General features: G+C 42.8%; 1 protein-coding gene and 1 long non-coding RNA gene across 3 annotated transcripts; one reads left to right on the forward strand and one right to left on the reverse strand.

Annotated features, from left to right (window-relative positions):
* Positions 1-6201: 6201 nt before the first annotated feature.
* LOC147971001 (uncharacterized) lies at positions 6202-10564 on the reverse strand. The gene is made up of 5 exons (XM_087522728.1): positions 8855-10564; positions 8702-8757; positions 7835-7864; positions 6469-6708; positions 6202-6233 (listed from the first exon to the last, which is right to left on the reverse strand). The coding sequence occupies exons 1-5, from the start codon at positions 8938-8940 to the stop codon at positions 6202-6204; spliced, it is 444 nt and encodes a 147-aa protein (XP_087378854.1). The 5' UTR covers positions 8941-10564.
* LOC125529441 (uncharacterized) lies at positions 8005-12120 on the forward strand. 2 transcript variants are annotated; one of them, XR_015603278.1, is made up of 3 exons: positions 8005-8218; positions 8420-8525; positions 11868-12120. It is a non-coding gene; the product is annotated as an uncharacterized LOC125529441 (long non-coding RNA). The 2 variants fall into 2 exon arrangements; XR_007292627.2 differs by lacking the exon at positions 11868-12120 and adding an exon at positions 10589-11859.
* The last annotated feature ends 950 nt before the right edge of the window (positions 12121-13070 follow it).

Here is a 13070-nt window from a genome sequence, read left to right on the forward strand (position 1 = left end):
CTGGGCTTAAGGTTTTCATCAGATTCATTCTCACTTGATTCAGATGAGGTATATTTGAGTACCTTGGCACCCTTTGCCATGAAGCAATAGGTGGGAGCGTAGTCATCATTCCCTTCATCAGCCTTGTTGGTGAGGTCATTTTCTTCAGTGTTGAAGATATACTTGCTGACGAATGCAGTAGCGAGAGCAAGGCTCGCCACTCCGGATTCGGACTCCTCAGATGACTCCTCTACCTCATTTTCTTCAGATTCAGTCTCAGAGTCCATTTCCTTGCCAATGAATGCCCTGGCCTTCTTGGAGCTGCTCTTCTTGTGATATGAAGGCTTTGAGGATTTTGATGATGAGGATTTTGTGGATTTCTTCTTTTTCTTCGCATCATCAGAACTGTAATCCTTGTATTTCTTCTTCTTTGATTCCTTTTCCCATTGAGGACAATCTTGAATGTAATGTCCAGGCTTCTTGCATTTGTGGCAGAGCCTCCTCTTGTAGTCACTGGATGAGGAATCACTGCTCCTTGAGGGTCTTCCAAGGCGACCACGTCTTGAGAAATTTTGGAACTTCTTCACAAGCAGAGCTAGATCATGGCTTAGTTCTTCAGGATCACCAAGGCTGCTACCAGAGTCTTCATCTTCGGACTCAGATACTGCCTTGGCCTTCAGTGCACGTGTTTTGCCATAGCTTGAACCATAGAGATCTCTCTTTTCAGCAAGTTGGAACTCATGAGTATTTAGCCTCTCGAGAATATCAGCGGGATCAAGTGACTTGTAATTAGCACGTTCTTGTATCATCAATGCCAGAGTGTCAAATGAGGAATCAAGCGATCTCAGCAATTTCTTCACCACCTCATGGTCGGTGATGTCAGTGGCACCAAGTGCTTGAAGCTCATTTGAGATGTCAGTGAGGCGATCGAAGTTTGTTGAACATTTTCATTGTCGAGTCTTTTGAAGTGGTTGAAGAGATTGCGAAGAACATCAACTCGAGAGTCACGCTGAGTTGAGACTCCTTCATTCACTTTGGACAACCTGTCCCAGATAAGCTTCGCTATCTCCAAAGCACTCACTCTGCCATACTGTCCTTTGCTTAGATGGCCACATATGATATTCTTCGCTTGAGATTCGAGTTGCTTGAATCTCTTCACATCAGCAGCATTCAGAGAAGGTGTGACTGAGGGAACACCATTTTCCACAACATACCAGAGATCATTATCAACTGCTTCAAGATGCATTCGCATCTTATTCTTCCAGTAGGGGTAGTCCATCCCATCGAAGGTAGGACACCTGGCAGAGACCTTGATCATACCTGCGGTCCACATAACTAAAACTCCATGCGGTTAAATCAAAATCACACAGAACAAGGGAGTACCTTGCTCTGATACCAATTAAAAGTGCGTTATATCGACTAGAGGGGGGTGAATAGGCGATTTTTATGAAATTCTTCACTGAGGAATTTGCCGGTGAGGAAATTCCTTAGCGAAGACCTACTAGCAGCGGAATAAGTACTCAAGAGTAAGCATGACAGAATACAAGCATGGTCATCATGATGAAATGAAGACAGGCACAGAGTACTGAAAGCGTAATCACAGGATAACACAGGATGAAGACAAACAGACTAAAGAAATTGAACTGAGAAATTTGAGAAAGTCTTCAGTCAAAGTCTTCAAACACAGATATGAACAAACACACAACACAGTTATGAGGAAATGAAAGAGTTGAGGAAATAGAACCAGTAAGCTTGGTGAAGACAATGATTTGGTAGACCAGTTCCAACTGATGTCTCAGTTGTACATCTGGTTGGAGCGGCTGAGTATTTAAACTCGAGGACACACAGTCCTGGACACCCAGTCCTGAGCACGCAGCTCAGGACACCAAGTCCTCACCGTATTCTCCTTGAGCTAAGGTCACACAGACCTCGCCCAACCACTCATGGTAAGTCTTCAAGTGACTTCCAAACCTTCACAAACTTGGTCACTCGGCGATCCACAATTCCTCTTGGATGCTCTAGACCATGACGCCTAACCGTCTGGAAGAAGCACAGTCTTCAAAGGTAACAAGCGTCGGATCCACGCAGGATCAATCTCTTCAGTGATGCTCAATCACTTGGGGTTTGTAGGTGTTTGGGTTTTGGGTTTTTGGTTTTTCCTCACTTGATGATTTTTTCTCAAAGTCCTTAGAGGATGGGTTGCTCTCAAATGACAAGTGTCAGTTTCTCTTGGAGTAGCCAACCGGTTAGTGGTTGTAGGGGGCGGCTATTTATAGCCTAGGAAGCAGCCCGACATGATAAGACATAAATTCCCTTCAATGATATGACCGTTAGGTGGATAGATATTTTGGGACAGCTGGCGCATAGCACAGCAACGGTCGGAAGTTTGAGTAGCAAAATCCTCAGGGCTATCATGTTCCTCACTGTGTAGGCAATCCGCACTGGCGAATTCCTAACTCCTCAGTCAGAACAAATTCCTCAGAGACAAGAAGAACTTCGTCTCTATCACTGAAGAAATTGACTGAACTATATGAGATTTCCAATGGCTTCACTCGAAGGGATTGGTAGGTGTAGGATTTTGAGTTGAGCATCACATGGAAATTTTTCCTTAGTATTTCCTCGACCCCCTTTAACAGTACGGTGTTTCCTATGACTCAAGAAAGAGAAAATGAAACTACGAAAACAAAAGTCTTCACGCTTCATGTTCCTCGAACGAATACCAAGTCTTCAAGGTCACACCAATTTCTTCACTTTCAAAGTCTTCAAAAAGTCTTCAGAATACCAAAGTCTTCAATCGAAGAACTTCATTTTTAGGGGTTGACTTTCTCTGTAAATATCAAATTCCTTATAGACTTATAGACCTGTGTACACTCACAAACGCATTAGTCCCTTAACCTATAAGTCTTCAATACACCAAAATCACTAAGGGGCACTAGATGCACTTACATCCGATAGGTGGTACTATCGTACATCCACGTTGATGGAGACTTCAACCCACGAAGGGTAACGGTTGCGCGAGTCCACGGAGGGCTCCACCCACGAAGAAGCAACCTTATTTATCCCACCATGGCCATTGTCCACGAAGGACTTGCCTCACTAGGGTAGATCTTCATGAAGTAGGCGATCTCCTTTCCCGTACAAACTCCTTGGTTCAACTCCACAATCTTGATGGAGGCTCCCAAGTGACACCTAACCAATCTAGGAGACACCACTCTCCAAAAGGTAATAGATGGTGTGTTGATGATGAACTCCTTGCTCTTGTGCTTCAAATGATAGTCCCCCCAACACTCAACTCTCTCTCATAGGATTGGATTTGGTAGAAAGATGATTTGAGTGGAAAGCAACTTGGGGAAGGCTAGAGATCAAGATTTATGTGGTTGGAATGGAATATCTTGACTTCAACACAAGTGTAGGTGGTTCTCTCTCAGAAAATGTATGTTGTAAGTGTAGGCATGTTTTGATGGCTCTCTCCACGAATAAAGAGTGGGTGGTGGGGTATATGTAGCCTCCACACAAAATCTAACCGTTACACACAATTTACCAAACTCGGTGGGACCGAGTTATAAAACCCGGTCAGACCGATTTGGTTCATAATGTGATGGCATTTTCGGTGGGACCGACATGGTCAACTCGGTGGGACCGATGTGCTAGGGTTAGGGTAAAGCCTTATCTCGGTTGGACCGATTACACAAACTCAGTAGAACCGATTTTGGTAATAAGCTAAACAGAGAGTTGGCCAAGCAAAATCGATGGGACCAATTTCATATTTCGGTGAGACCGAAATTAATGCAATAGGCAACAGAGAGTTTGCAAGCCCATCTCGATGAGACCGAGATCCCATCGGTGAGACCAAATTGATTAGGGTTTCTGGCAGTAGCTATGTTAAGAGAACTCTATGGCGCCGGATAGAAAGTTTCGTTGGGGCCAAGTTTGACTTTTGGTTTGGGACATATGTGGATGTGAGAAAGTGATTGAGGGCTTTGGAGCATATCACTAAGCACTTTGAGTAAGCAAGCCATTTAAGCAACACCTCATCCCCTCTTAATAGTATTGGCTTTTCTATGGACTCAATGTGATCTTGGATCACTAAAATGAAAAATGTAGAGTCCCGAGCTTTGAGCTTGAGCCAATCATTTGTCCTTATCATCTCGAAGGGGTTCCACATCCTCTAGTCCATGTCACTCCATTGTTAAACTTATCTGAAACATACTAGATGAAAGCATTAGTCCAACAAGAGATATGTTGACATTAATTACCAAAATCAACCAGGGAGCACTTGTGCTTTCAATGCAGTGTTGCGTGGTTCTCCTACTGGTGCGATAACCTTGGTCTCATCACTGAGGGAAATACCTACCGTAGATGTGTTGCATCATCCCTTCCTCTTTGGAGAAATACCGACGTAGTCACTCACTTGGCGACGGTTCCGAACGCCGTTGCGGAAAGGGGTTAAAAACCGGTTGTATAGCACCTCGATGTACCAGTGAAAAATGACAATTTGACCCATGGTTTTTATTATATTTGTGAAATACGTATATATTTGTACGTAAAAAAGAGCATACTCAAAATACGATGCATACTACCTAAAAAGTAATATATATACTGTCCAAACATTCTTATATACTACATACTACACGTACATACTCTACGATTTGATAGATATTACATACAACATACAAAACTCAAATGGTGGTGATTTGATAGATATTACATACAACATACAAAACTCAAATGGTGGTAACTTGTAAGTGCATCTAGTGCCCCTTAGTGATTTTGGTGTATTGAAGACTTATAGGTTAAGGGACTAATGCATTTATGAGTATACTGTCACATCCCTAGTTCTGGTATGACCTAGACCAGCTAGTCATTTGTGCATCATGTTTAAATTCCACTAGATGACCCGTTACGCCAATGGCGCAAAGGGCGAGAGTGACACCATGCAGGTGAGAATATTTAGAGACCGATGATCAACAAAAGGCATCAATGTTATGGTCTTCGAGAGAAGATCGACGTCTTTTCTCCCTATTTTCACAACCTATTCTATCTAAGAATTAAATGCAACCACTGAGGGCCATATTCTTAAGAGCATAGAAAGGGAAGCACTAAAAATCCAAAAGCAAGTGCATATCTGTTTGTAGCGAAAAGAGATGCATGACAGTTATCTCTAATCTCATAATAACAGCACTCAGTGCAGAAATCATAACCAGAATTATTCATATCTGAAACAAATACCAAACAGAATTATTCATATCACATAATTGCCTAACAAGTTATCCTTCATCTCTAGGTTTAGAAGAATGAACTTTCTAGGAGGCTATAGGAAATGATTCAGCATTGAGATTTCAGCACTGATTACAGCACATATTGCACATAGTAGTAATGCATCAGGCTTCATGAGGCTTCCATTTTCTGCATCTACAACCAATACCAACAAAAGGCCGAACTATTAAAATCTTTAGTCTAGGCGGCATGTATATTTCTATTAGACGATGGGGGCTCCCTCACCAAATAAGCATGTAAAGATAATAAGAACAACACGCATATGTTGACAGAGGCAAAAGGAAGCACACCACATATACAAGTTTTAATGGATATCTAATCTATTACACACCATGCTTAGTAGAAAAAAAAAGCAACAAGCAAGCCCAATATGCATCAGCTTATGTTTTAAACCACTGCCGGTGCCATTGACATGCACAAGATTACATTACAAAGATGTATAGCCTGTCGTATAGGCATCAGTGTTGATGTGAAGAATCGTACAGAATGATGCATTGGGAAACACAACAAATCTTGCATCCACCCTCAACAATGTTGCAGCCAAGGAGTTAACCATAGCAAGATTTAGACAAAGGAATGACCATATTAATGAAGACAGGTTCTAAATGAGATTAAGTCACAAGAACTTTGCCTCCTTGGATTATAGATGCAAACTGGATCTGCAGTAATTCATTGTAATAGATGAGAACATTAGAGAGGATCAGGAAAAAGCGCTAAAGTTATTGAAATGGAGCTCGAAGCCTAACCATCAACAGATTGCATGCAAATTTTACAAAGCCTATATCGTAATTCATAACAAAGCATCTCACTGTTTCTTATGAATCAGATATAATGATTATGAATCATGAACATATTCACCCTCTAGCAAGAACATATTTTACGAAAAAACACAGCTCCGTACCAGCCTTCCAGGAATCAAATATAAAAAGCTTTCTAGAAGATCCTCTAATAAATGCCTCTCCTGATATGTAATTTTCCTGAAGAATGGAGAAATCACGGGGGATTTAGGATCACTGACCAATACATAAAATAGAAAATGCACAAAATATAAAAGTGCACAAAATTCCCCATAGAATCAACATCACAATCAGTAGGCATTAACTAAACATGAATTAAATATAAAAGGCACACAATATGATGGAGCGGAAGAGGACATCAGGCTTCCAGCGGTGGCGCGACCTGCGGTTGACAAAGCCGTTGGCGGCTACTCACCTAGTGCCCCTCCTGCTTGGCGGCAAGGAAGAGGTAGCGGTGGTCGTCGAACCTCTTGCTTAGCTAGGGAGGAGATGGTGGCTGGGAGAAGGAGCCGCATGAGATCCGCGTCCGCCATCGCCCACCTGCTGAGCCACCTCTCTGGAAAGCTTCCATCGGCAGCGGTCAAACATGTTGGCTCTTTCAGTCCATTCAACCAACTTAGGTTCCGCAGGTTCTTTGCCAACACTGCATACATTACTGAAACAAACGTATTGAAATGCCACCGTTATTCCTTCATACTATCAGGTGATGAATAAATTTATTTCAACACATTAATTACATATTCAGTGTCAATCCATGTATGATGTTAGGCTAATTCTTTAACAATAATAATAAGGAATTGGATCTACAATATGTGACCTCAAAATAAATAAGTGAAGAAATGGATGTATCAATAATTTAGAAGGAGGCCAAGGGATTGGTTTGAGGTAGAAACAATGAGCCTATGGGATGGGAGGCTTCATCTGTACCCAAGCGGTCGCACTAAGAGACACGTCACTCTGACCTATTGGTTTTGTTGTAATTATACAGAGATGGTAGTAATCCACCAAGTTCCAAACAAATGTATTAATCTAAAAATCTCTAATACCATATACTAATTGCTTGGAACGAAGACGTTACATATACAGTGCAGGAGAAGAAGGTATTGATGCTCCTCTTCCTATATAAACTGAAATGCAATCACTTTGTCACACATGTCCAGCTAGCTTGTAACTGCCTTATAATTATATGTATCAGGAAAGGAACGTGTTAGGTGCCAGCTATATGCATGTTCATAATACTTAGAGCCCCTGGAAAAAGACCATATCATATCCTAACAATCTCGATTCTAAATAGAAATATATGAATTGTAATATCCAACATTTTTTCTGAATTCTGTATATGACACATATACACCGAGAAAAGCAACAGTTCAGTTCTGTGACTGAAATTTGTCATCCTGATAACACCATTAGTTTAATGCAGTTCCATCTGTGTGATACGATTATAATTAGGATTGGCATGCACCTTTTCCATGAGTGTCAAAGATACAAAATTAGCAACTTGTTTCATTTGAGCAATCCCTTTTGCAGCTATGTATGTCTGCTTAATTATCACTCCATAAGAAAAAATGGCACTCTACATTTCTAGACATCAATTCAAATCTACACATGTAGCAAAGCCCCCAATAATACAATCGCCAAGATGAGAAATGCTGGTCTGCTCAGAGCACTGAGGCTGACGCATGAACCACCAACAAAAGCGAAACATGCAAACAACTATGACCAGATGCAAACGACCATGGAAGGAGAAGATTTGGAGGAAGGGAGGAACATGTACTTACATCGGTGTGAAGAGAAAACTAATAGAGAAGCTGGAAGAAGGCGCAGCAAAGACATAGAACATTAGGAGGCTGAGCAGGAACAGTAGGACAATAATTTAACCTGAACCACAATGAGAAAACATTTTCCAAGATCCTGAAAAAAACCAGCAAATATATGACAGCGCGAGTAAATAGTAAACAGAAATAACTACTGGAACCTGAAAGCACAGGTTCATTTTACTGAATGGTTAATTCGACCTGCAGGTCCTCCACTGCGCTAATTTGACCTGCAGGTCCTCCAACCCTAGCCGCTCGGGCCGCTGGTGTGCAGCGTCGCCATGGACGCCGGCGGGGCGCCCGCACCTCCGACGCCTTCAACGTTGCCTACGGGGCATCCACCTCCTGGTACACCCCCTCTCACCCAGGCACACCTCTGCTTGGGGTTACTTGCGCTTGTGGTTTCCCCGTGTGAGTATGTAAAAGGGCGTGGAACCTTTCGATCCGATAGTCGATTGTATAATAGCTTATCTATAGACGCGTGTGAGGGATTAGAAATTTTGCACAGGCTTGAGAATCCCTGACTATCTTGATCCGCCCCTTTTGTAGCAAGATATCGAGCTGACCCGGTCTGTGCCTAAACGAGCAGCACCGCGGCTCCATGCCTCCTCGCCTACGAGGACGACAACATGGCCAGGTTGACGAAGATGGCGAGGTAAGTGTTGATGACCCTGATCTATATCTTTCCCCTCACTCTCTCTTTTTGTCGCACACGGAGAGAACTGTGGTGGCAGCCCAGTAGATTTTCTACGAAATACAACTTTATTTTGAAAAGAAAGGAAGTTGATTAATGCATACAAAACGTGACTTTATTAGAGAGAGAGAATTCACCTTGTTCTTCACTAAAATCTTCTTCAAGATTCTTCTTCTTCTCTTCTTTCTCATATCTACACACATCATGTATAGAAAAATCAAGAAATCAACATCAAATTTAGCTAGCTAACAAGGTCTGCATCCATCGGGGAAAAAGGTAACTCTGCTCACCTGTAGTGGATTAATAAACGTTGGAGGTTGCTGGCCATAAAATAGTTGCTGACCAACTCCACGAACACCAGCAGGGACATTGCCATGCGAGGACCAACAGTTTAAGCCATTGAAACAGGACGCGTTTGTGAAAACCATGCCTGCAACAAACAACAATTTTAGTGTCAGAAAATCTAATTGCTGCACAAAACCAGAAAAAGTAAATAAACAATATGGAAACCCTATTTAGGTAACATGTATATTTTTTCCTGGTCTCCTGAAGAGTATTCAAGTACATCCTTGCATCAGGGACGCCCTTTGTGAATGTCTCAAGAGTATAGTTAATTCTCTGAGAATCGGAAAGAAGATCTGCCCTCCATTTAGACAATGGAAGGCAAGCTGGCAACTGACATCCTAAGTAGTGAATATCGATAGTACTTAAAAGCATGGAAACTTTCTCTGCTAGTAATTCATATCAAAGAGATATGGAATTAACAGAGTGTGCACACAGAAGAAATACATACATATCAATTACAGATATTTGAACGAACCTAAGCAAAATATTAGACGACCTTCTTTAAGAAATTTAGACCATACGCTACTGAAGTTATATGATTTTACCTGTTTCATTTATGGCACGAAAACAATCTGAGCACAGTCTGCAGCTGAACACCGAGGAATAAGATTTCAGAATATAGGGTAACAATTTGTATGTCTTGAAGTAAACTGCAAGCATATCTCCGAAAAAAATAAAGGAAAGTGATTAGCGAATGTCAATCACAACCTCCTCTGAACATAGGCAGAAGAATTGTGATAGAGGCTTTGATGTTTCTACATACCTTCCATGCTTTTATGTTTGCATTAGCCCACTGGTTAAGGCATTATACTATTTTATTTAACCTCTCTTGATGCTTGATACTTTGCGTCTTTGAAATAAAATACGGGATTATGTGGTTGGCTTTTTGTTGATGACCAGCAACTTCGTCAAACAGGGATTAGTCCACCAAAATTAAAGCTTATTCGGAACAAAGCTTGTTCGGAACAGGGGTTAGCATCTATAGCTAGCAAGATCAACCATCAATGACTTATCTAAGTAAATGCGACCAATAATCAAGCAAATAAACTGTAATCCCATCTCAGCTAGCAATATAAACAAACAAGGGGTAGCATCTGTAGCTAACAAGATCAACCATCGATGGCCTATCTAAGCAAACACGACCAATAATCAAGCAAATAAACTGTAATCCCGTCTCAGTTAGCAATATAAACAATTACACAACAATCCAGAATCTCACCTCATTCTTCTTCAGCTGAACTCTACCGTGTATTTCATCATGCACTGCAAGATGGAGAACACAACACAAAGGCCAGGCTCCGTGAGCACGATGTCGGCACGGACCTGGCAGCGTCCGTCGCATCTGAGGATTGTGCATGTGAGAAGAAGATGTGAATACATACACAGATTCATATACTAGGCAGGAATGTAACAACAATTGTCTGCTTGCATAGGAAATAATGGTCATAATGGTGCCAATGGCAAGAAATTGCCTGCGGAACTGGACAGTGCAGGCCAAGGCATACATTTCAGTCACTTAACATAGATGAGTAACGAAATAAAAAACCAGAGAGCCGTGGAAGCACTGATGTCATGTTCATGCATTAACTCAAACAACATCACATACTCATGTCATGTTCATGCATCATAATGTTGCATATGATTGTGTTTTGATTGCCGACACCGTTCCTTCTCGATAGGTCCTGCTCCGGAGAGTGCTCCAGAGTACCTGTCTGAGGAGCAGTGCCACCCCTGTTGATCTACCAGGCAAGCAAACCCCCTTGTTCATTCCGATACAATCCTACTCTATCGCTCCTGCTCTCATTTATTGCATTAGGACAACAACGATTCAACTGCTACTTTGTGTTGCGGTAGTTGAACCCATTCCTCTGCATGACCTGTCATTGCCACAGTAACTAGTTGAAACCCACTAGCATGTGTAGGAGTTGATTGAAGCCATTGTTGTGTTCCTACCATGCCATGCTTGCTATTGCTTAGAGTGTGTCAGGTCTGATTCATTGGGAATGAATTGGAGTACAGTGCTATGTTTTGATGTTGAGAGTTAAGCGTGTGAACACGATTTAGTAAAGGTAGCGGTGAGAGGCCATGTAGGAGTACATGGTGGGTTGTCTCACTAGAACCGTCCTTAAGCATTGAGTTCTATGTATGTTGTCCAATGACTCGATACTACCACACATTGGGTTCCGGTAACTCGACCCCTCTCGACTTATTAACCAACTTGATCTTTGTCCAGGAGTCGCAACTAGTTTCTGGTGTTTGTAGGTAGTGTTAGTAGTCTACCAAGTGGCACCCGGCCAGGTGGCCTTGGGACAGACTAGGCAGAGTGGCACGGTGTACTAAGTGGCACCCGAATGGTGGGCTTGGGAACCCTTCTCACATCGTTTGGGGCCGTGAGCGACACCCCGGCCGGATCTCCTTGCGGATGGAACCCGAATAAGCGATGAACCTGGATGAGAGACTTGTGTGGTTAGTCAGGTCGTGGCCAACACCCTCGCCAGGCTTCCGCTTGAAGGTTGCCGAGGTACATGATGTGTACATGGTGATAAGTGGTGAGAGCGTGTGTGAAGAAGTACACCCCTGCAGGGTTATCATGATCTATTCGAATAGCCGTGTCCGTGGTTATGGACTTCTTAGATGCTTACGTGGTACATAGACAACTTGAAGTGGATACTCTAAAATGCTCAAGACAAGTGTGAGTGCTATGGATGGCCTTCTCGTAAGAAGACGAGGATTAATCCATAGTAGTGTATTGATGTGGTGATTAGTTGACTCGTGTGCGCTGCCTCACCTCAAAGAAGTTTCTCATTGTCGTAGAACAGGATAGCCACTGAGTCAAAGCTGGCTTGCTGCAACTAAACCCCACATTACCTTCTTGATACAAATGCATGTATGATAGGATCTGATGTAAGTCTTGCTGAGTACCTTTGTACTCACGTTTGCTTTATTTATGTTTTGCAGGTGAGACATCTGTCTCACTAGTAGTACCGCTTGGACTTCGACGAGTAGCTTGTTACCTCAGCTACGATCTTGTACCCTTGGGAGGGACTTGTAGATAGTCAGGCTTCTTAGCCTTTTTCTTTTGTAGTTGTCTGTACTCAGACATGTAATGCTTCCGTTGCTTGTATGCTCTGAATGATGGGTCATGTGACCCCTGTTTGTATTTAATGCTATGTGGCTCTTCTGGGCCTTTATCTATATGAGTTGCGTTATGTTGTGATGCCATGTTGTACAGTACATACTTGCATGTTATGCGTACGTGTGATGTGTATTGCTATGTGTGGGATCCGACAATCTAGTTGTTTATCCTTGGCAGCCTCTCTTATGGGGAAATGTAGTCTAGTGCTTCCTTGAGCCATAGTAGTCCGCTACAGCCCGGTTCACCGGAGTCCTACTAGCCCAGCACTACTGCTCAGGACACTTGACTGGCCGGCATGTGTTTCACTTCATTCATGTGTCTATCCCTTCGGGGAAATGTCATGCGGTGACATCCGGAGTCCTGCCTAGCCTGCTACAGCCCGGGTTCCCCGGAGTCCTGTTAGCCCAGTGCTACAGCCTGGATTCACACGCTGCTGACCGACATGCTCGATGTGAATCATGTATGCCTGTCCCCATAGGTTAGTGCCGCTTTGGGTTCACGACTAGCCATGTCGGCCCGGGTTCTCTGTCATATGGATGCTAGCGACACAATCATATACGTGAGCCAAAAGGCGCAAACGGTCCCGGGCTAGGGTAAGGCGACACCCGTGGGAATACCGTGTGTGAGGCCGCAAAGTGATATGAGGTGTTACCGGCTAGATCAATGTGAGTTGGAATCGGGGTCCCGACAACTTTGGTATCAGAGCCTGACTGCCTGTAGGATTTCCAAGCCAACCTGGTCAAAGTTGAGTCTAGAAATTCTTTAGCTATATAGGGGAATTGATTGTGGAAGGGAACATAAGGCTCTTTTTACTCCTTATACATCATGCCTTCTGATCTAAGTCATCCTATCTTTCCTACGGGGTTAAGGAACTAGGCTTCCTCTTCTGTCTATCAGGATCACGTGTTACTACTCCGTAGTCTCTTAGGATTGGTTGATCTGAGTCATATCCCAGTTCGAGTATCTCCGGTGTAGCCTGTTTAGTAATATTTTTGAACCTTGAGTGATGATGTTGAGTTTGGTGC

This window comes from Triticum urartu, chromosome 5A, assembly GCF_056163025.1.
Source record: "Triticum urartu cultivar PI428250 chromosome 5A, HENAU_Tu73, whole genome shotgun sequence".
Taxonomy (NCBI): Eukaryota; Viridiplantae; Streptophyta; class Magnoliopsida; order Poales; family Poaceae; genus Triticum; species Triticum urartu.